We start from the raw sequence: 21,425 nt of genomic DNA on the forward strand, positions 1-21,425 counted from the left end.
AATATAGTTCAAACTATACTCGTATCTTAATAAATAAAGTAATGAGACCACCATATTCGGCTTACAAATTCCTCCATAAACTGTAATCAATGAACCAGAATAAATTTTTGACATCAATACATTCTTTTATATAACTGTGAAAGTGCAAACTCACTTTAGCTATCCTATATAACATGAGAGCCATCTTTGGACTGACTAAATCAACCCTTCCGAATCTTGGTAACAGTTGTTGTAAAATAACCACGTAAGAAAGTAAGTTTTCGGCGATGAATGGTAAGAATTCTTGTTCGACTCCAGCCTGAGGTACAGCAGAAATATCCTCGACATCAGGATTCGCATATCTTGTGTTACTACAATGAAATAGTGAATACATAACGATAGAATTTTTGGAAACAACTAAATCTTAAAAATTCAAGTTTATCTTATTATATAACAAAGATTAATGCAACTGAAAATAAAAGTTTCGAAAGTTTTATCCGTTTAAATGTCATGTATTTTTGTCTCTCCACATCTCAATAAATATTTATTCTACTCTGTCGAGTTATATACTGATGGATAGAGATTTTTGTACTCTATGCATTTATAATGTTCATTTTTTTATATTAATTTTTTGCCTTCTTTCAGCTCATTACTGTACAGGGTGTTTCAAATCGATCCTCACCATTGGGATCTCGGAAACTAGGAGAGATACGAAGTCGGTAAAATTGGGCAAGTTATGCATTCACCCAACTAATGATATGCCGTTGAAAAAGTTCTGAAATTCCGAGCATATCCGGAAAAACAGAAATTTCGAAAAATGGTTTTTATTTTTTTCTGGCTTCATTTTTCGAAGGATTCGAAAATAAATTGCACTTCCATATTGCCTGCTACATAATGGTGGTTTCATGTTTTAGCAGGCGTTGATTTGTGAAACGTGGAGACGTCCGAATTCGATTAAATTCAATAAGTATTGACTGAGATAATACAGTTTAAAATAGAATCATAAAAACGGTCAAAACTTTTGAAACAACCTAAAACATTTCAATTGCTTGGAGGTGGTTGACAATGTTTCGTGGTGTATTTCATCACTTCGGACTTCCATTGTCTAATATAATATAAATTGATTCGAAATCCCTGAAAGAAATTAAAAAGACTAACCAAAAAATAATAATTTTATCAAACAAAAAACTGAAATTACAAATAAATAACATACAAACAACAACCAAAAAATAAAAAAATTGAAAAGTTGATACAAGCTGAATATTTATTTTTTTAAATTTTTTTGGTTGTTGCTTGTATGTTATTTCTTTGAAATTTCAGTTTTTTGTTTAATAAAATTGTTATTTTTCGGTTAATCTTTTTAATTTCTATCAGGGATTTCAAATCAATTTATATTATAGATAGATAGATAGATAAAATTTATTTGTTCAGGATAAAAATACAGTACCCCTGAGGGCATAGAACATGTCAGTATAAATCTGTCTGTCTGTCTGTTTTTCCGTTAACCAGCTGTCGCACCCTTACGAACGACAACCCTCAGAAGTCGAAACTTGTGCGAGCTAAGGATTAAAGAGGTCTTACCTTTTAACGTGTGATTCCTAACACGGGTTGGACGATAGCAAGTGAAGATCGATCGTTCAGACTAGGGCTTGAACCACCGACCAACACGGCAGTCAATTCGAGTGAGTGAACAAATCACCCACGCCGAACCACTTGGCTACCGACCGATGTCAGTATAAATATAAACATATATCACAATAATATTAGGTTAAAAGAGGAAGGAAAGATGTACAGTACATAAACTGCACAAAAATATATGCATACATATAAAAATATTAATACATGTAGATATAGGCTCTTACGAGTCCATGATTGTAGTAAAAGCAGTCAAATAGATCAAATAATAATAGTATCATTTAAATACTCGTCAGTTGCATAGTATGCTTTTTCAAGTAAAAATGCTTTTAATTTTATTTTTAATGTTGTTTTATCGAATTCCCTCACTGTAAAAGGGAGTTTGTTGTAAATTGTTATTAGAGTATGCGGTACGTTTTTTTGAATAAATGAGAAATTTGGAGTATTACAGGTCAAGTCTGACTTATTTCTTGTAGAGTATATGTGTGTCTTTTTAGAGTTCTCAAAAAGTTTGTTGTTTTTCTTAACAAATAGTTTAAGTATCAAGAATGTACTGGCTGTATAAGGTTAGTATTTTATTTTTTATAAATGAGGGTTTACAACTATCAGTTTGTTTATGGTTAAATATAATTCTAAGGCATCGCTTTTGCATCTTAAATATCTTGGGGACATCTGTCGAAGCACCCCAGAATATTAAACTGTACTTGATCCTTGAGTGACCTTGTGCATAGTAGACACACATAGCAGCGTTTATATCTATTGATCTTGTTAGTACTCTTAGAGCATAGCAGTATTTTGCAATATTTTGTATTATTGAGGTTAGGTGAGATTTCCAGTCCAATCTAAGATCAAGCTCAATTCCCAAGAACTTTTTACTTTTGCAAGCTGATATTGTTGATCTACCATCTGAGGCTGAGTATTCACATGCAGTTGATTGTTGGGAAAACTGTATTACTTGTGTTTTGTTTATATTCAACTTTAAGTGATTATGTGTGAACCAATTTTCCAATGTATTCAGTGCTTCAAACACGCTTCTGTCTAATTCTTCAATACTATGTTCCTTGATTACTACACTTGTGTCATCTGCAAACTGCACAGTGTTGAAATCAATAGCATTTGCTAGCTCATTGGTATACAGAATATATAGCAACGGCCCTAAGATTGATCCTTGCGGAAATCCTCTCAAGATTGTTAATTCATCTGACTGTATGTTTTCGTTAGCGAGGTGGCATTTTTCAACAACTCTTTGAGTTCTATTTTGCAAGTATGATTTTATTAAATCGGCTGAGATTTAATAAAATCATAGTATATTATGGTCGACACTGTCAAAAGCTTTTGACAGATCTAGACAAATCATTAAAGTGTGTTTTCTTTCATTTTGACTATTTAGCACTGTGCACAAGGCTTGATAAAACGCTCGTGGCCTCTTCGGAAGCCATTTTGGGTGTCACTCAATAACTCAAACTTTTCTAGATAGGCTATAAGGCGATTATATAGGGCTTTTTCGAATATTTTACCAATGGTCGATAGTAGAGCTATTGGTCTATAATTTTCAATTTGATTTCTATCACCTTTTTGAAAATTGCTTTTATGTGAGCAATTTTCAATTTATTGGGAAATATTCCATTACCAAGCATCATATTGACAATCAATGTTAAGGGTTTTGAAAGTTCTTGCGCAGTGAATTTCAGTAGTTTTACAGGAATTTCATCATAGCCGACAGATCTGATGTTTTTTAAAGATAGTATTATGCTATAAATTTCACTTTCAGTTGTTGGTGTAAAAAATAGAGTTTGGTTCGCTGATGGTAAGCTAGCAGGATTATTTATTTTATTGTCTGCTGGTTTGGAAAGGACTCTAGCAGGGTTATTTAATTTTAGATTCGCAGGTTCCGAGCATTGATTTATGTAAAAACTATTTACTTTATCTAGAACCAGTTTTTTATTTCCGTTTTCTGTATCTAGGTTTCTTGAAATTGTGTCACTTTCATTTTTTGCTTTCCCAGTGTATTTTTTAACTAGTGACCATGTCGCCTTTCCTTTATTTGAAGCATTTGAAATATATTGATTGTTAGATATTACCTTCGACTTCTTGATAACATTTTTTAGTATTTTGCAGTATTGTCGGTATTGTTCATTTGATATAAGTTGTTTTAATTTCTTTTGATAGAGTTTCTTTTTATTTTTACATGATATTCTAATGCCATTAGTCATCCAGTTTTTTGTGTCTTCGTTTTTAGTATTAATTTTTTTTTTGGCTTAAATAAAATATTTATCAGATTCATTATTTTATTAATGAATATATCATCATAAGCTATATTTGGATCATCAGTAGTAGATAATTCTTTCCAATCAAGAGAGTCTATTTCAAGTCTGAATTGCTCCATCTTTGCTTCAGAAAATATTCTTTTGCATTGTGTTGCTTTGGGTCTCGTTTCGCTTAATGTGGATAATATTAAGATTTATCCTTCATGATCAAAAAGTGCAGTATTTAGAATTTTTGATTCATAGTGTTTACTTGTAGAGATAAATTATCTAGAAGGGTATGTGATTTTTTTGTGATTCTTGTTGGGTCAAATATGGTTTGATGCATATCATAGGTGGTTAAAAAGGCATTTGTCAGTGCGTCTTTTGTTAGTAGATTTATGTTAAAGTCTCCGCATAAGATTATATTAAATTTAGAGAATTTACCTAAACATGCATCTAATATTTTACTCAGTAAGTTAAAAAATATTTCAGTGTCCCCTGAGGGAGGACGATATATACATAATAAAACTATTTGATGTGATGCACTTACAATATATATTATTGTCTAATATAGAATATTAGACAATGGAAGTCCGAACTGATGAAATACACTTTATTTGCGTTATTATTCACACTGCATATAATTCATATTCAGTAAAAAGAACAGATACCATTCTATAAATTCACATGTTTCATTTGTACGGATATTTGTCTCTTTCCTTCAAATAGCAACATAAAAAAACAACAGTTGTGTGAACTCAGTAGAAATGTCTATTTGAAAAAGTATTTTACCTACACCCTGTAACACTCAGTTATTCTACTCACATTTGTTTGATCAAATTATTTGCAGGATATCTCCAAGGCTGTATATAAGTCAACCAAAGTTCCAACACAAGTCTGAATGAACCATCCAAAGGCCAACGATGAATAAGATTTCTCAAAAATATATAAAATTTGCCTTGGATCATCGGTATTGATATTTTCTTCAATTCCCCCAAATGAGTATCATCTGCTTTAGCACTAGCGTGAAATGAATGTAATTGTTTTATTAGCACTCGAACTATTCTCATGTACTCGCCTGTAGGGAGTTCGTTATGATGAAAAGATTTCTGGAAATATAATATTCACACCTCAGCTCAACAAGTGCGGCGAATTCCAAAAAAAAAAAACAAAATCAAAATCTGTATTACCTATTTCTCTGTACATGTCTGAGAACTCGATATATATACAAGTATTTACAATTTATACAATCACCGCCCACACGCAGGAGTGAGTGGAGAGGGATATGTCCCGGATGGGGGGGACGCAGGAGAAGACTACAATACTGAGCCCCAGGATGACTACAAAAACAACGTCGCCTCACGAACCCATGATTGGGTGGTGGCACTCCGCTCAATAGAGCCACATATCCGCTTCCGTCTAAGACATCTCTAAGCGCCGTTCATGGAAGATGTCCAATGACTCATAAATCTTGTTTACTCCTAAGCGCCGTGATATCCCTCACCAGGGGGAAGAAACAAGGGAAGAAACAACTCGAAGAATTGATGAGCCAGCCTCATGATGTTATCAGTGACCGACTCCACTTCTACCAGATCATCCAATGAAATGTATCTGTCACTATTGGTGTAAATATGTAACACCTTATTCCGTATCCTCCCAAGTTTCAACAACAGAGGAGACCTCTTGAAGCTGCAGAATACGAGACAGGCGAACAACATAACAGGTCTAATATCTTGTTTGTAAATGAGCAACTTGTTGTCAACACTGAGCTTAGAGTTCCGTGCAATGAGCGGATACGTGTGTTTAACTTCCGCAGCCGCTCGTTGGATCGCCAAGCTCAAGTTTTCTTGAAATCTCAGGCTCCTATCCAGGATGACTCCCAGATATTGCGCGCTCCTCTGCTCGTCAACACTATCTCCCTTGAGTCACAACTTCCCGAAGTACTTCACATTCGTAAGTTTCTTAGAGAAGTTGACGAGTTCCGTCTTCCCAAAATTGATCTAGATTGAAGTAAGGCCACAACCAAACTGTCAAGGTGGATCTGCAGCTGCTGCTTCATCGCTCGATAGCAAATGCGCCTAAATTGCTGTATCATCTGCGTAGATACCCACATTCGTTCTAGAGAACGAGAAGTCAAGAACAAAAGTCGAGAATGAAAAGCTTATACAAGTGTGGTGACAGGCAGGACCCCTGCGGCAGGTTTCCGACATATTACCCAATTAAAGCAGGACCCCTGAAAATATGAAACACTTACCACTGGACTTGGATTATTAAATGAGCTATTGAAACTATTTGAAGATTCATTAACTTGATCATTATGCAGCCACATGTCAGTAAAAACTGTAAGAATAGTCTCGCTGCGCCATATATCATTCCTTGGATGATGGATATCCAAGTTGTTTTGAAAACTATCATCTTTTACTTTTGTGAGCATGTTAGAATTGATCAACCCTACTGGACTTCTAGTATACTGTTCACTAAAAAGAATAATTGAAGAAACATCTATATTTTATAAGACCAATTGCAACTTACAGTAGGTTGCATTTTACTGCTTGCAAAGGATTTTTTCCGTTATAATAAATCACTGGCTGAACTGTGGCACCTGGATCAGTTGGCAGAAATTGAATTATATAGTCACAGCATAAAACATAATAAACAGTATTCCAGGAAGTAGCAGTAGAACCTCCTCTTTGTTGCCAGGGATTTATCAAATGATAAGCAAAATGGAATATGTAGTAATCAAAAGGATCTGAAACAATTATATACAACTATACCCATGATTCCTACAAATAGTGTAAATACTTACTCAATAATATAGACGTAACTTTTGTTTGCGGGTTGGTATGAGACAACTCAGAATAGAAGGGATGTACATGTGACTGTTCTAGAAAGTATCTTATTTTTGTCTAAAAAAATATGAAGGAATAGAACCACTTGGAAAACTATATCTAAAACTTACTGGAAGATATACAATTGGGAAGTCATAGCGTGCACTAGGATCTTTCAACAGAGTGTAAATTAGTTTGAAGAGGGGGCCACAAGGTGACAAGAAATGCTGAAGCTGTCGAAAATCTTCCCCCTGAAATTCTGTGGTCGTTCGAAGTCCCCATGACACAGTACCTTGTGGTCCAAATATACTATCAACTAATACAGGAAAAAAATTGTGTAGTTCCAATAAACTTCCTCTCTCTAACAAAACAGTTAGTTCGGCACATCTCATACGAACTGGGAGGTTCAAGGCATGTTGAATTCGAATCTTCAAATTAACAACTATAAATTATTGAGCAATTCTCTATGGGGCATATCAACTGTCTTACTGAAAAATTTTCTTGTTGCTTGACATGCATTTCAATGATTATTTATGAATATGTATTATGTTAACTGATATATTTCACTTTTAAAACTCGTAAACAAGTCAGAAGTCAGAATTCAGTTTAGATTTAAAATTCGGAAATCATGAAGTCGTAAAAGAATAAACACTTTGAACATGAAAAATTGTTGGTTGGTTTTTGATGAAAGGTTTGTATCAGTGATGCCAACAGTGTTTGCCACTAACTATTCCCGTTCCACCAAATCTTGAAAAAAAAATTACATTCATGTCATTATTTTTTTTTGTTCGTCTTCTGTTTGCAGGTCATTTGCTCAGAAATTCTATGTTTAGGGATTATTTTTGATGACTCCAATTTTTCGTTAAACTCCTCATAATTTGTGGAAATCTTCATTTTTTAATAGAAAATTCTTCGAATCCAAAGAAATTTTTTGCATCTGGCAATAATGCTAAAGAGCCTGTCTTCAAGTGAGTTTATTCGTCGATGTTTAAAACGCATTTACGGTCAACCAACCAATGGTAGTTGGATTATGTTAGAAATGAACCAATGACTGAATCCACAGCTGACTTTCTGATTAAACTTACTCACCTTAACCTAAAATTCAAAGCGACAGCGACAGATGATGATTGTTGATTTGATATGTTGTTTACGAAGTGTTCAATAGATATAATCCAAATCGATAAGTTATCGCTGATTTGAATAGGTTCATTTATAATTATTGAGTAGGCTAGTAGCAAATTTTTATCGTAATCATAATGGCTAGTCAAATACATAAAGTATTGAAACAAGCAATAATTACATTCACCAGCAGACCTGAATTGTTTGCTTCGAATTTAAATAGTTTATCCGCTGTTTTGGATAAAACCACTGCAGAAGATGTCAATTTGGACACAAGATATATGAATGAAGATTGGGGAGAAAATGATCGAGCACCAGTTACTTTCATTGATATCTATGAAGATTCAAATCTCACTATGAACATCTTCATACTAAAATCAGGTAGCCAACTACCTTTACACAATCATCCAGAAATGTATGGATTGATAAAAGTAATCTCTGGGAAGATAAAAATAACGAGTTACTCATTAAATACTTCTAAAACACTGGACATCGATAGAATGAGTTTCAAAGATGATTTTGTGCCACCGATTGATCACAGGAGAAGAAAAATATTAACGGCAGAACTCATTAGTAGTGAAGTAGTTGACGTAAATAGTAAACCTTGTATTTTGGATCCATTTAATAAGAATATTCATGAAATTCAGAGTATTGATGGTCCTGCTGCTTTTCTTGATATTTTGGCGCCTCCGTACAATACAGAAATTCCAAATAAAGGTTCCAGATTGTGTTCATACTATGCTGTGTTAAGTAACGTCATGCCAAATGTGTATCGGTTGCAAGAAATCAGAACACCTTCATGGTACTGGACTGATTCCTGTCCGTATACAGGACCCAATTTGCATTTTTGATCCAGTTTTAGAAAAATTCAAGTACTAGCCATCATCAGGGTTTTCATATTTTATCATGAAATGACTTCATGATTTCAGTATTTTGTTGGAGTACTAGTCTTACTTTTGATAAAAGTCATGATATAGATTAAGTGTATGATAGTCCTTTATACTTAGGATTTGCCTAGGAAATATCTGCTGCAGCTGAAAAAAATAGACGTGATATTTTTGAGCTTCAACTATCAGTTTAACAAGATTTAAGTTTGGTATCAAAAATTACCAAAATTCAGATACATTATAATTGTATATCAAATTAATTTATTCTCAGAATTTTGAAACCTCATAATTGACCTCAATAAATATAAATGATAAATGAAGTTGCCTTTTCATTCAAAATGATAATGAACAATCCGAAGTTCATAATAAAGTCAACTGTATAGCTTCCAATGGTAGCATTAGAAGAATTGACGTTATAGCAATAGACAGAAAGAAGGATTTTAAACTCACATTGGAACCAACAAAAAGAATAAAAAAATCGGTATTTCTCAACTTGCTGAAGGTTGATATATATCTAAAATATAAAATTTTTGTGTTGTTACAGTGACTTGACCGATTTTCATGAAATTTCATATGTATATTTGGTTAGTCTGAGAATAGGTTTCAATCTATTTTTCATACCACAAGTGATAAAGGGGGTTCCACCCCAAACATCCCTTCTATCACCAACCCCTATTTTTTACAACCATTTTAGTAATTTAATCATTTTTAACCCTGATCATACAGATCCGTTATTCCTGCCAGGCATCTACTGCTGTCACTTCTCACTCAGAGAACTGCACGGAGTAAGGATGAGAACGAAGCCGGTCTCTCACACAATAAGCCTTCTCTCACTGCTTACACAGTTTTCGGTCACTATTATTGTTTATCCATGGAGCCTAGATACAGTTTACGAGGCTAGCGAAGCTGTGAATTATCCAACTGAGTTTTTGAAGTCATTGGATTTGTCAGGCTTGCCACCGCATAATATACAATTGAAAGTTGGATCGCTCCGTAATTTGAATCTACCACGGATGTGCAACAGCACGCGATTAGTCATTAAAAAATTAATGAAAAACGTCGAAATCAGCATTTTAAATGGCAAGTGCCAGGAATTCCTGTTATACCTACAGATGTGCCAATTCATTTGAAACGTATGCAATTTCCAATTAGATTGGCATTTGCAATGCCTTAATGAGTCCCAAGGCTCCCGAAAAAACAATGTGGTACCTTCACATATAGAAAATAATACGAAAAATGTAAATATCCTTTTCAATTCTACAAATGGTAAAAATTCTTATGACATTCATAATTTCAATGACAACTTGAAGAAAAAAGTATTGAATCTTGAAATTAAAGTCACTCATAATGATTTGAAAAATTTAGAGAAACTTTCGGATAAACAAACAAAATTTGTAACAGAATCAATTCCTTTTAATATTTGTTTTTTAACTTCCACTCAACCTCGATTAACTTACGACTTGAAGAGTGGGGACTTATGTATTTATTTTGAACTTTCAGTAATGTTCTATATTCAGGAAATATCAGTTCAATACCAAGCTTTAGTGGAAATCTTCAGACAAGTATATATTTGATATATATTTTTCAATCTCAATATGTGCAAATTACAGTTTAAGACCCAGAGGTCATAAACTAAATGGGTCAAATTTAACTTTAAAAAAATTTGAGAATTCAAACCATTACAGTAATTCTCAAAATAATAGAGAGAAGAGAGTTGTATTCTGAAAAAAATAGGTAAGTAATGGAAATATTGCATATTTGTATAAGATATCACACATAAAATCATAGTTTACAGAAATGTATCACAATTGCAGTATTAATTACTTCTTCATTACGGCATAATAATTTAATAAAATGTTTTAATTTCTTTATTCAAACAGTTAATAACTACATACATATATCTGTTTAAAATATGTTTTTCTGTCGCCCCCATACGAACGACAACTCTCAGAAGTTGAGAAACTTGTGCGAGCTAAGGACTAACGAGGTCTTACCTTTTAACGTGTGATTCCTATACTCAGACATACACACTAGTTAGTGAGAAACATGGATACGACATATTTTGTACTGCTGTCCCAGCTATTCAAAATTTTGTTTGAAAAATTCTCTCAAATCATAAAACGGTCTTGTGATTAAAAAAGTTTTTACAGCCCTTCTGAATTTCGGAGTGCTATGAATATTTTTAATTTGCTTCGGTAGATGGTTGAACATTTTCATACCATTGTAAACAATTGAATTTTGGCGTTGTGTGGTTCTGGGGATTAATAAAGATATATATTGGCCGTTTGCCCTAGTATTATGTGCAGTATCAGATTTTAATAAATGTTGTTTATGCTTATGAACTAAACTAGTTGATTCTAACACGAAGATTGATGTTAGCGTGAGTATCCTCTGAGATATAAATGAGGGTTTACATGAAGTTTGATACTCTCTTTTGTAGATTAAAGATCATTGAGAACAACGCTTGTGAGCAGGCTCCCCAAAATGCTATCCCATATCTGATATGAGAATCCAGGAGAGCAAAGTAGGCTTTTCTAGCAATAAGATGACCGATGTCATTTCGACAGTAGGTTCTGGTAAATGCCTGCCGGAAAACAACTACTTCCCCGGATATATACGAAGTTAGTCTCGCAGATATTTCTGGTTCATCCAGTAGCAGGACAAAATATTTATTTTCTAGTACGTATGTATCTCTTATCGATACAGTCGTCAGACACAGTTTGATCCCTGTTAGAGTATTGGTACATGGGATGTTTCTTCTCTTCTCAAGGCTTTATTAACGAGAGGGAGCTGTTACAAGTTAACAATCTTTCTCTTAGATGAAGGATTCGTACATGCAGTCGAGCCGCGTTAAAATTAGTAAGTAAATTTATTCAATTCAGTAATAAGACAAAATATATAGGCGTCTGACAAAAGGATAAAAAAATAAAATAAAATAAATGAATAAAGATACATGAAATGGAGAGATTTCTAATGAAAGTTACGGCTACCTAAGCTTGTATTGTAGCCAGCAAACTAAATAGTATATATTTTCCTGTATAACCAAACATAGTGAACAGAGTATAGAAAGGAAGAGATTGTAAGAAGATAGAGGACGAGAAAGAGAGAGAAAGAGGAAGATCTGTCTGTGATGCACTCTGTAAGACACCTCCAATAATAGATATTTATTATTCAAGTATTAGAAGAAGCATATCATAATTATTGTCAACAAATTTTTTCAACTCTATTTTGAATTTGAGTTTGTATCTCATGCCTTTCAATGATTCAGGCAGATTGTTGTAAAGTTTGGGTCTCAGATAGGTTATACATTTTTGATTATGCGTGAGTCTGCATCTTGGAACATTCATAGTCTTAACTGAACTGTTATGAGTAATGAAAGCATGCTGTACAAATTTGATTGAAGAATTAGCAGTCCATAATAAACTCTGAAAAATGTAAGTTTTCCTAACACCGAATATCCCAGTTTCATCATACAACGACTGGGTATAATATCTCAGATCTTTTTTCATCATGATTCTTATTAATGAATTTTAAATCACTTTCAAGTTAATTAGCGATGTCTTGAAGGTACCACCCCATACTATTACACAGTAACGTATTATGGAGTTAGCCAAGGCATCATATACAATCAGTATCATTTCCCTGTTTAGTATATTCCTGAGCTGATAAAATTTATATATTAATATACGTAGTCTAACTACTGTATAATCAATGTGTGCATTCCACCGAAGAGATTGGTCCACTGATACCCCTAGGTATTTTATTGTATCCGTTTTCTGTATAGAAGTATAGCTACAATTGGGAACATCAGCACAAGATGTTTTATGAATTTTTATGATGTTTGTAGCTGGTTGATCTCTAGTTGTTTGGAGTATTTTTGTTTTTTTTACACTAACACTAAATAAATTAGAACTCAACCAGTTGAAAATCGTTTTGATGCCTATTTGAGACTGAGTGTATACTTCTTCCCACGTTTTTCCAACAAAAGTGATAGCTGTGTCATCAGCAAATGAAGTTATTTCACCATTAAAATCAGAAATTTTGAAGATGTTCATAAATATTAGAAATAAGATGGGTCCTATTACAGTTCCTTGGGGTACGCCTCGAGTGGGTCGTTCAGAGAGTCGTTTACCTTGACAATCTGTGTTCTATTTTGAAAGCAACACCCCTCACACCAATGTTAGTTGAACGTTGAAGGAGTATATTATGATCGACAGTATCAAATGCCTCGAGTCCCAGACAAAACATTTTTTTCCTATATTAGCCTACGTTATATAACATAAATAAAATACCACTGAAAATCACAATTAGGAATATTTTAAATTTTATTGAAAAAATAACAGTAAATGGCGAATAATCTTTCGTATCATTAACAATATCCCAAACTTGTAAAACTAGAAACGCTATACAAAAACATTTTTAAAACCAAGAACTCCAAGTCATATATTTCATTTAATAATGGTACATATCTAATTGAAACAAGAATAAAATTATTCACTCCGCCTATTGTGTAAATAAGTGGAAATATTGGTTTCAGTATAATCAAGAATTTTTCTCTGACACTGCCTGATGTATTGTTGCTGTTTGTGATAGATTCTCAAACATCCCTTGATGGCAATGAATGTTAAACCTCCCAAGATGGTTTTGTGGAAGTTGGACTTCACAGAGTCGAAAAAAAATTTACCAAACATATTTGCAATCGTTGGCATCAAGAGAGCACCACAGAGTACTCTAGTTGCTGACATAGGATTTGAGAGAGGTGGTATATCATTTTCACTTGAAGATTCCGTATTCGTTGCTACCTCAATTCTGAAAAATAATAAAATATATATCAAATGGCTGCACAGCATATCAAAGTTATCTTTTTCGAATTGCTCTTGAAAAATACAATTATGTGTACTTTAGATTAGTTTGAGTTGAGAATCCTTGAACTTATAACCTCGATAATCAATCAAATTTTTACAACTGGAATAGTTTGTATCATCAATAACCGATGAAAATGTTGATAAAGTGAAGAAAATTGTTATGGAAAAATGTCGAATCACTATTAGAGAAGTTGCTGAAGATGTCGGCATATAATAATAATAATAATATAATATAATAATAATATAATATAATAATAATATAATATAATAATAATAATATATTTATTTCAAATAGGAGAGAGAGAGAGAGAGAAAGTACTTTATTGTTCATGAATAACATCATGGTTACAAAGTTGAAAAATTAAAAAAAAAAAATATAAAATATACATAGCACTGATACCAGAGAAAATATGTCAACAACAATTAAACTTGTTAATAAAAGGTAACATGTCACACTTAATACTATATAAATCTACACAACTATACATAATAAAAGATGAGCAACACTATGCGACATATGGAAATTAAAAAAGGATTATTCTAGTATTTCACTAAAGTATTCATTCAGACTGTAATAGGCTCTGTCTAATAATAGATTTTTTACTGCTCTTTTGAATTTATAGAAGGATCCAATGGTTTTTATTGCAAGTGGTAAGTGATTATATATTTTGCCACCTTTGTAGATAAAAGAGTCATATACAAGAGACGTGGTAGGCAGTGGGAGTTTGATGTCATTACTTTGCCGAGTTACGTAATGTGAAGAATTTGAACCAAATTTATTCAAATGTTTTTTTACAATGAGTACCGTTTCTAAAATATACAATGCTACTACAGTTAGAATTTTATGAGATTTAAATAGAGGTTTACAGTGGTCGTTAAATTTAGCTTTACACATGTATCTAATGGCACGTTTTTGTAAAATGAATATGCTATTGAACAGAAAATTACAGCAACTGCCCCAAAATGGAATGCCATATCTTAAGTGTGATTCAAATAATGAATAATATACAATTTTAGCAGTTGGAAAACTTAATTCTTTAGAGATTAGTCTAACTGCATAGCAACCAGAAGATAATTTTTTTTTAAGAACAGTCAAGTGATTATCAAATTTTAGTCTATCATCAATTAGTATTCCCAGTGTTTTCACAGTACCTATATTTCCATCCTAATATACAAAAACATTTTAAAATTGGATAGACAAAGTCACAGTCCAACTTCATAACACTAAAATATGTATACTCGGAATTATCCAAGCATTCAATAAATCCACAAAATAACAATGTACATTACAAATACTAGGTATATATGATTTGAAAGGGTTATATTTTTAGTAGCTATTTCAGGAGGACTTTCTTTCAGTTTGTGTCTGAAAGTTACTTCTTTGCATGATCTACATATCCATGTATAGAGTTACTTATTTTCAAATTGATTAATCCTTCCTTTCTTTGGAAGATTCTCTCATCCATTTTTTTGTATCAGATGGAGTAGTAGAATAGGTATATATGTTATTATATATATTTATTTGAATTCAGTTACGAAAAAACTATCAATATGAATTCCTGTAACTTCAGCTTGGAAACCATATTGAATAAATTATACCAATTAGACCCGAACAAAGGTCCGGGACCTGACGGAATAGCTCTTTTATTATTAAAGAAATGTAGATTTACCCTGGCAAAACCTTGGTTTCTACTATTTACTGCATCACTGAATTTAGGACAATTTCCACGCTCGTGGAAATCTAGTTTTATTACCCCAATATTCAAGTTGGGGGATAAAGCAAATATAAAAAATTATAGACCGATCACAATTCTAAGTGCAATCCCAAAATTATTAGAGAGTTTGATATGTGATCAAATAAAGAATCCATTGAACCAAGTCATTATACAAGAACAACACGGTTTTTGCCTGGGTAAATCAACAACCACAAATTTGTTAACGTTAACTCAATTTGTGCTGAATGCCTTGGAACAAAAGTACCAAGTGGACGTAATCTATACAGACTTTTCAAAGGCATTCGACACAGTTAATCATACAGTATTGCTCGGGAAACTTAAAGCGATAGGGTTTTACGGAGATTTATTGAATTGGTTTGCAAGCTATCTTCGAGATAGAAATCAATATGTAAAAGTCAAGAGTTTCATATCTGAGGAGATTTACGTCACGTCAGGAGTGCCACAAGGAAGCCACTTAGGCCCTTTCTTGTTCAATATATTCATCAATGATATTGAAGAAATAATCAAACATTCAAAGTTTTTGCTGTTTGCAGACGATCTCAAAATCTTTAGCCGTGTTATCAGCAAACAACATTGTGAGAACGTTCAAAGGGACCTCACCGCAATTGTCAAATGGTGCTCCGAAAACTACATGGAGCTGAATGTAAATAAATGCAATGCTATGTCATTTTATCGATCAATTGAAAATATTCAATTTGATTATAACATTGATGGCAAACCCCTCACAAAAGCAAACATTGTTCGGGACCTAGGTGTTCTTTTTGACACCAAGGTTGATTTCCATCTTCACTATGAACAGGTTGTGAATAGTGCGACAAAAATGCTGGGCTTTGTGTGCAGGACCACAAGAGAATTCACTAATGTCAACTCCATCAGAACTCTTTATTACTCTTTGGTCAGATCAATATTGGAGTACTGTTCATGTGTGTGGTCGCCAACATATGAAATACATATTAATAAAATAGAAAAACCTCAGAACAAATTTTTAAGATTTCTAGCTTATAAATTGAATATACCTTTAACTGAAAACACACTTAGTGAAGTTCGTGCTATAACAGAAATAGTAAAACTGAGTACTCGTAGAGTTTGTGCAGACATCAGATTTCTACATAAGATTTTGAATAACAATATTGACTGTCCATACCTCTTGTCCAAAATTGGTTTACATGTTCCAGCCAGAGTAACTCGAAACACTCAGACGTTTGCAATTGATTTCCATAGATGCAATTATGGAAAACACTCACCATTATCTAGGATTGTATTGAATGCGAATGATATTCAAGTAGATTTGTTCAATATCTCTGAAAGTAGCTTGAAACGAAGTTTGCCATCACTTCTAAAAAACAATACATAGATGCGCACATGTATATATATAAATGTTTCTCACTGCAATCATTCATTGCCTTTGGGTTTAATCTTAGTTTTTATTTCTCTTAGGTTTAATTTTAATATGGATCTTAATCATAAGTATTTATGTACACCTTTATAAAAACATATTTGTATATTGGGTGCTGCCCGTTAGTTGAATAAATAAATAAATTATAATATCAACGTTAATGTGGATGTTGTATCTTCACTAGTAAAAAAGGACTAGTAAGTCCTTTTTTGAATGTCATAATAGATTCACTTTGTTTTATCTCAAGCGCGAGTCCAATAGTCCTTTATGACATAAGGAGTTCATGGATCGTGTAAAGTTCAAACGTAGTACATATAAATTGGAATTCCCCCTAGTGGGGTAATTATGAATTTGATGATGGAAACCAATAAATTGGTCAAGATATGAGGGTGCATTACCGGACAATATTTTGAAGATGAACATCATGGTAAGATAGAACAGACGGTCTTTCACAGAAAGCCAATCCAGAACTTCCAGCATTGTTGTAGTTGGCGTATATCTATTACACCTTATAATTAGGCGCATGCCTCTATTCTGTAGTTTTTGCAATGTAGATAAACAATTTGTATTCAGTTGTGATAGTAAAGTAGTGCAGTAATTGAAATGTGGTTGAATGATTGATTTGAAAACTGTAATGGAAGTCTGAAACGGTAAGCAACTGTTTTTGGCCAAAGAAAAATAGTTTCTTAGCAATTTTATTGCGGATATAATTGAAATGTTTTTTCGTATTCAGTGTTTGATCCACGATGAATCTCAAATATTTGAATTCCTCGACAATTTCAATTTTTTTATTGTAAATATTTATACTTATAGATGTTTTGTCGTAATTATCATTGCTTTCATTTTATTGACATTGAGCTTGAGTTTATTAATGTTGAGGAATTCAGATATTCCGATCATATCATCAATTTTATTGATAGCAGTTTGTAATTCAGGTTCACTCACTGCAATCGGAGTATCATCTGCAAATAGGCTGATGAATTCACATCCATCAATGAAGTTGATGTCATTAATGTAAAGAACAAACAGAAGCGGGCCCAAGACACTACCTTGAGGTACACTATTATTGGCACCTTTTAGGTTTGAATATGTCCCATTAATTTTAGTCTGTTGAGTTCGACCAGAGAGAGGTAGCTTTCAAACCATTCAAGTACTGAACCAGAAATTCCACAATATTTGAATTTTTTTAGTAGGATATTAATGTCAATTGTCTCAAATGTCCTTTTGAAGTCTAGAAATACTGCCCTATATTTTTTGAGAAAAATGAAAATTCACCTTATTTTTTGAAGTGAGTAGTACGTGTTTGTCAACAAGATGTTAATTCTTCTTATAGACAATAAACATATCCTCTCTCTCTGTCTGTCTATTTCTTTAAAAAAAAAGGAGCGTCAATTTTGTGATGGGGACATTTTACAAGTATATTTTTTAGTTATCAAAGATCCGGTGGTCAATACTTGTACCAAAAATATTCCAAAATTATATGAAAATTCTGTTGGGATAACTACTCAGGACATTCAAGTCTTTTCAGGATACTTGAAATAACAATTGAGAGATTTTTGTTACCTAAATGGAAATACATTTCGAATTATAGGGATTTTTGCAAAGTTTTTCCTCATGAAATGCAGCACGGCATCCTCCCAACGAATCATTTTTCCTAAGACCAGGGAAACAGGTATAGCCGGAAGACCGATGAGTAAAACCAATGGGTCTGCTTGTTCCATAATGTTGAGGCCTTCCTTTTGACCAACAACCTAAAATGAGTAAAGCAAATTAATAACAACTGACAATAAACATTCAAACTTGGAATTCGACATAATGAATGTATAGACTCTATTTCATGCTACTTGTTCAACAATGTGCCGTCTATGTATTAGTAAAGCATTCAATAACCTCATTCCGAGAAATCATAATTTGGTGATGAGTCATCATGATAAAGTACGAAGTGGACTTCAAAAAGCTAGTGAGGTACGTTAACACAGAATTGCTGTATATATGATAAACTCATCATATTAGAAAATGAATTGGATATTGGACGAATGCTGTTGGGGAGGCAGGCTGTGATTTTTTGTTTGACAAAATAAGGAGAGTTGCTGAAATTCTCAAGATGAGCACAGTTCGGTTACATTTGAAATACTGGCTCTCTCTAGTTACCAGAATCACGCCAAATGGACAACATTTAAATTCATATTACAGGAAATACAGTCCACGTACATTGATACTCAACATAATTATATTGAGTATCAATATACGTGGACTGTATTTCCTGTATTCCTATTCAAAAATCAAAGGCTACGTGAGCAACTCACAATGAAATACAAAGACATAAATTTCTACTTCTCTAATCAAAAATTAGCTTTGTGTTTCGAGTGCAACATACTGGAGAACTGAAATTACTTTCATTCAAATCTAGCACTGAAATGCAGCTGGTATTCTAGTAGATAATGAATATATGATAATTGATTAATTTTTCTTAGAATAAATCCGAAAATTACTCACTTGCATAACTGTAATAGCCCCATAAGTCACAGCACACCAATAAATAGCCCCTACAACAATACCAGCTGCTAGAAAAGGACACCCTTTATAAATGAAGCTATCTACAGTGTCCAGTACAAGCACCAAAACACCCATATTTGGAAATACTATGATATATTCTGTTTGACATTGGGGACAAGCAACTTTTCCTATGTTACCTCCTTTTTGTTTTTCATCCACCCATCTTTGTAGACATGACTGATGCACCTGAAAAAAGATCAAAATCATAGTCTACTATTATTATTATTCAACGTACAACTTTAAGGTGAACTAAATGAAATTAAACTTTCATAATATTTCATTAAAAGTTGATAGTTATAAGTTTTTGACAAAACAACTTAAATTGGCGAAGCTTAATGAAATAGTAATCCTTGATTCAAATCTTTCTTTGAAATTTTTTTAATTTATTATCATTAGTGTGTTATTCATATCAATCATCCCACCCCAGCCAGGTAGGGGTACCCCGTGAAGGGCTGTAATGATGTCCGAGGACTTCATACCGCCAATATCTCCTCAGTCATGAACCCATTTGTCCTCCTTCAACAAAAATCAGCTAAAAGGGTAAGGGAGCTTGGCTCCAACCTGAATGAAACGAAGACGCTTGGTTGGTCATATCAATCATTGCTCTTCGAAGGGCGTAATACATAAGGATGGTGATTTAATTTCTTTTCAGCATGAGGTTTAATGAACAAAACAGATTTTTCAAAATTACATATAAGGTCTTTTCAAATAAGAAAACATACTACCCTTCACTTTTCTTATGTGAAATTACGTTTTGTTAAATTTTCTGAAATTTTGGCAAATTGCAGTAGGTAGATATTTGACATTCTAATCAAAAGTTGGACGCAGCTCGTTCTTTAGATTAGTTTTCAATAATTGAATGAAACTGGCCATATGAAAAAAAGACAGTTTACTGTTAGGTTTTCACTGTAAGGTTTAAAAAACAATACAAAAAATCACCAAGAACAATACAGGTCATCATCACAGACATTTACGCAAGCTACATATTCCAACCTTAATTTAGATGATTCTGAAACTGCAGAAGTGAAATATTGACAATATTAATGCATATGTAATGTTCAGAGATGATAAAAATATTTTTTCAATCTGAGTTGTTTTTTCTCAGCCCTTTTTCAAAATATATTATAAAAAAGTGGGAATATCCCAACTTCACCCTGTATCTCAAAAGCTAATCAGCAGGTCGAATACTGCAATTTGATGAAGTTTCGGAAAATTTGATGAAATACCATTTTCCATAAAATTGAGTCTTTAGCTTTATTATTGTATCTGAAACTCTTCTTTTTTTCAGTTGTTTACTTAGTGGATGCATAAAGTGACCACAATATTCGTTTACAAGTACCTTGCACATATCCCTATGAGAGAACTAATTGGAAGTTAGTGAAAAAGGTTTCATTAAAGTTACCCATTTGGTTGTTCCTCGACAGTTGCAGGGCTGTACCCAGGAAGCTTCCCTATCTTCCTCTTCTGTTGCAAAGCACACCCAACAGTATCTTGTTGATTCTTTATTCTGAACTGGAATGTCTTTACTTTGCTGAGACGTCTCTGGAATTTGTTGATCAATATCCGTGTCCATCCTGATGGGTTATAGTATCATAACAAGTGATTTCTAATGTACTGAATATGATTTGAAAAATTATGAAAAAATAAATTGTGATAACATTCACATCATATTGGCAAAAATTTCAATAGGGTTTTTTTTGTTAAAAGAAATACTTCTAACCTTTTAACCTGCCAAATCCAAACCCCAAAAAAGCACAAAACACAAAACAAATTCGAATTTTCAATTTTTTTTTGGGCGAGTTCTTAAAATTATCAATGAGTCAACTAATGGGTCCGATGTGTTCATCTATTTGTCCATTCGAAACGTTGGTGGTTGAAGCAATCTAATTTTCTGTTGAATGTTAAGAACTCATCAAATCTTGCTAGATTGCTTGATTTTTCTGAAATTGCCCAATGCGGTTGAATGGAAGCAAAACCCAGAAATATAGAGAAATAATGTTCCTTTTTTTTCTCATTTGTTCGGCCGTTACTTGATGAAGATCTATAGTAATTTCATAAACTACACCTCACGATTTGTTCTCTACAAACTTTATTTGAAAAATATATCACATGTTTCGCTAACACAGTAGCTTTATCAACAGTGATTTGAATTACTGTGTTAGCGGAACATGTGATATA

The 21,425-nt window shown here is 33.0% G+C and overlaps 3 protein-coding genes across 4 annotated transcripts in view; 1 reads left to right on the plus strand and 2 right to left on the minus strand.

The window, feature by feature from the left end:
* LOC111512077 (sphingomyelin phosphodiesterase 4) overlaps positions 1 to 7,395 on the minus strand; it is a 21,605-nt gene extending 14,210 nt beyond the window's left edge. Inside the window, exons 1-7 of one of the 2 annotated variants that reach the window (XM_023168170.2) lie at positions 7,178 to 7,395; positions 6,820 to 7,116; positions 6,667 to 6,766; positions 6,393 to 6,609; positions 6,115 to 6,337; positions 4,686 to 4,969; positions 155 to 350 (exon numbers count right to left, since the gene is read on the minus strand). In XM_023168170.2, coding sequence (XP_023023938.2) covers positions 155 to 350; positions 4,686 to 4,969; positions 6,115 to 6,337; positions 6,393 to 6,609; positions 6,667 to 6,766; positions 6,820 to 7,116; positions 7,178 to 7,207 — 1,347 coding nt within the window. In that variant the 5' untranslated portion in view covers positions 7,208 to 7,395. Of the gene's footprint in view, positions 1 to 154; positions 351 to 4,685; positions 4,970 to 6,114; positions 6,338 to 6,392; positions 6,610 to 6,666; positions 6,767 to 6,819; positions 7,131 to 7,177 lie in introns of both variants that reach the window. The other variant, XM_023168171.2, reaches the window with a different exon arrangement.
* A 381-nt stretch (positions 7,396 to 7,776) lies between these two features.
* LOC111512073 (2-aminoethanethiol dioxygenase) lies at positions 7,777 to 9,014 on the plus strand. The gene has a single exon (XM_023168167.2). The coding sequence runs from the start codon at positions 7,945 to 7,947 to the stop codon at positions 8,656 to 8,658; it is 714 nt and encodes a 237-aa protein (XP_023023935.1). The 5' UTR covers positions 7,777 to 7,944; the 3' UTR covers positions 8,659 to 9,014.
* Positions 9,015 to 13,001: 3,987 nt separating this feature from the next.
* LOC111512075 (E3 ubiquitin-protein ligase MARCHF5) lies at positions 13,002 to 21,006 on the minus strand. Its single transcript, XM_023168168.2, has 4 exons — positions 20,650 to 21,006; positions 19,188 to 19,433; positions 18,255 to 18,442; positions 13,002 to 13,503 (listed from the first exon to the last, which is right to left on the minus strand). Exons 1-4 carry the CDS (start codon positions 20,818 to 20,820, stop codon positions 13,185 to 13,187), a joined length of 924 nt encoding a protein of 307 aa, XP_023023936.2. The 5' UTR covers positions 20,821 to 21,006; the 3' UTR covers positions 13,002 to 13,184.
* Between the last annotated feature and the right edge of the window lie 419 nt (positions 21,007 to 21,425).

This window comes from Leptinotarsa decemlineata, unplaced genomic scaffold (genome assembly GCF_025532065.1).
Source record: "Leptinotarsa decemlineata unplaced genomic scaffold, Ldec_3_MD MMD2_tig00026294_RagTag_RagTag, whole genome shotgun sequence".
NCBI lineage: Eukaryota > Metazoa > Arthropoda > Insecta > Coleoptera > Chrysomelidae > Leptinotarsa > Leptinotarsa decemlineata.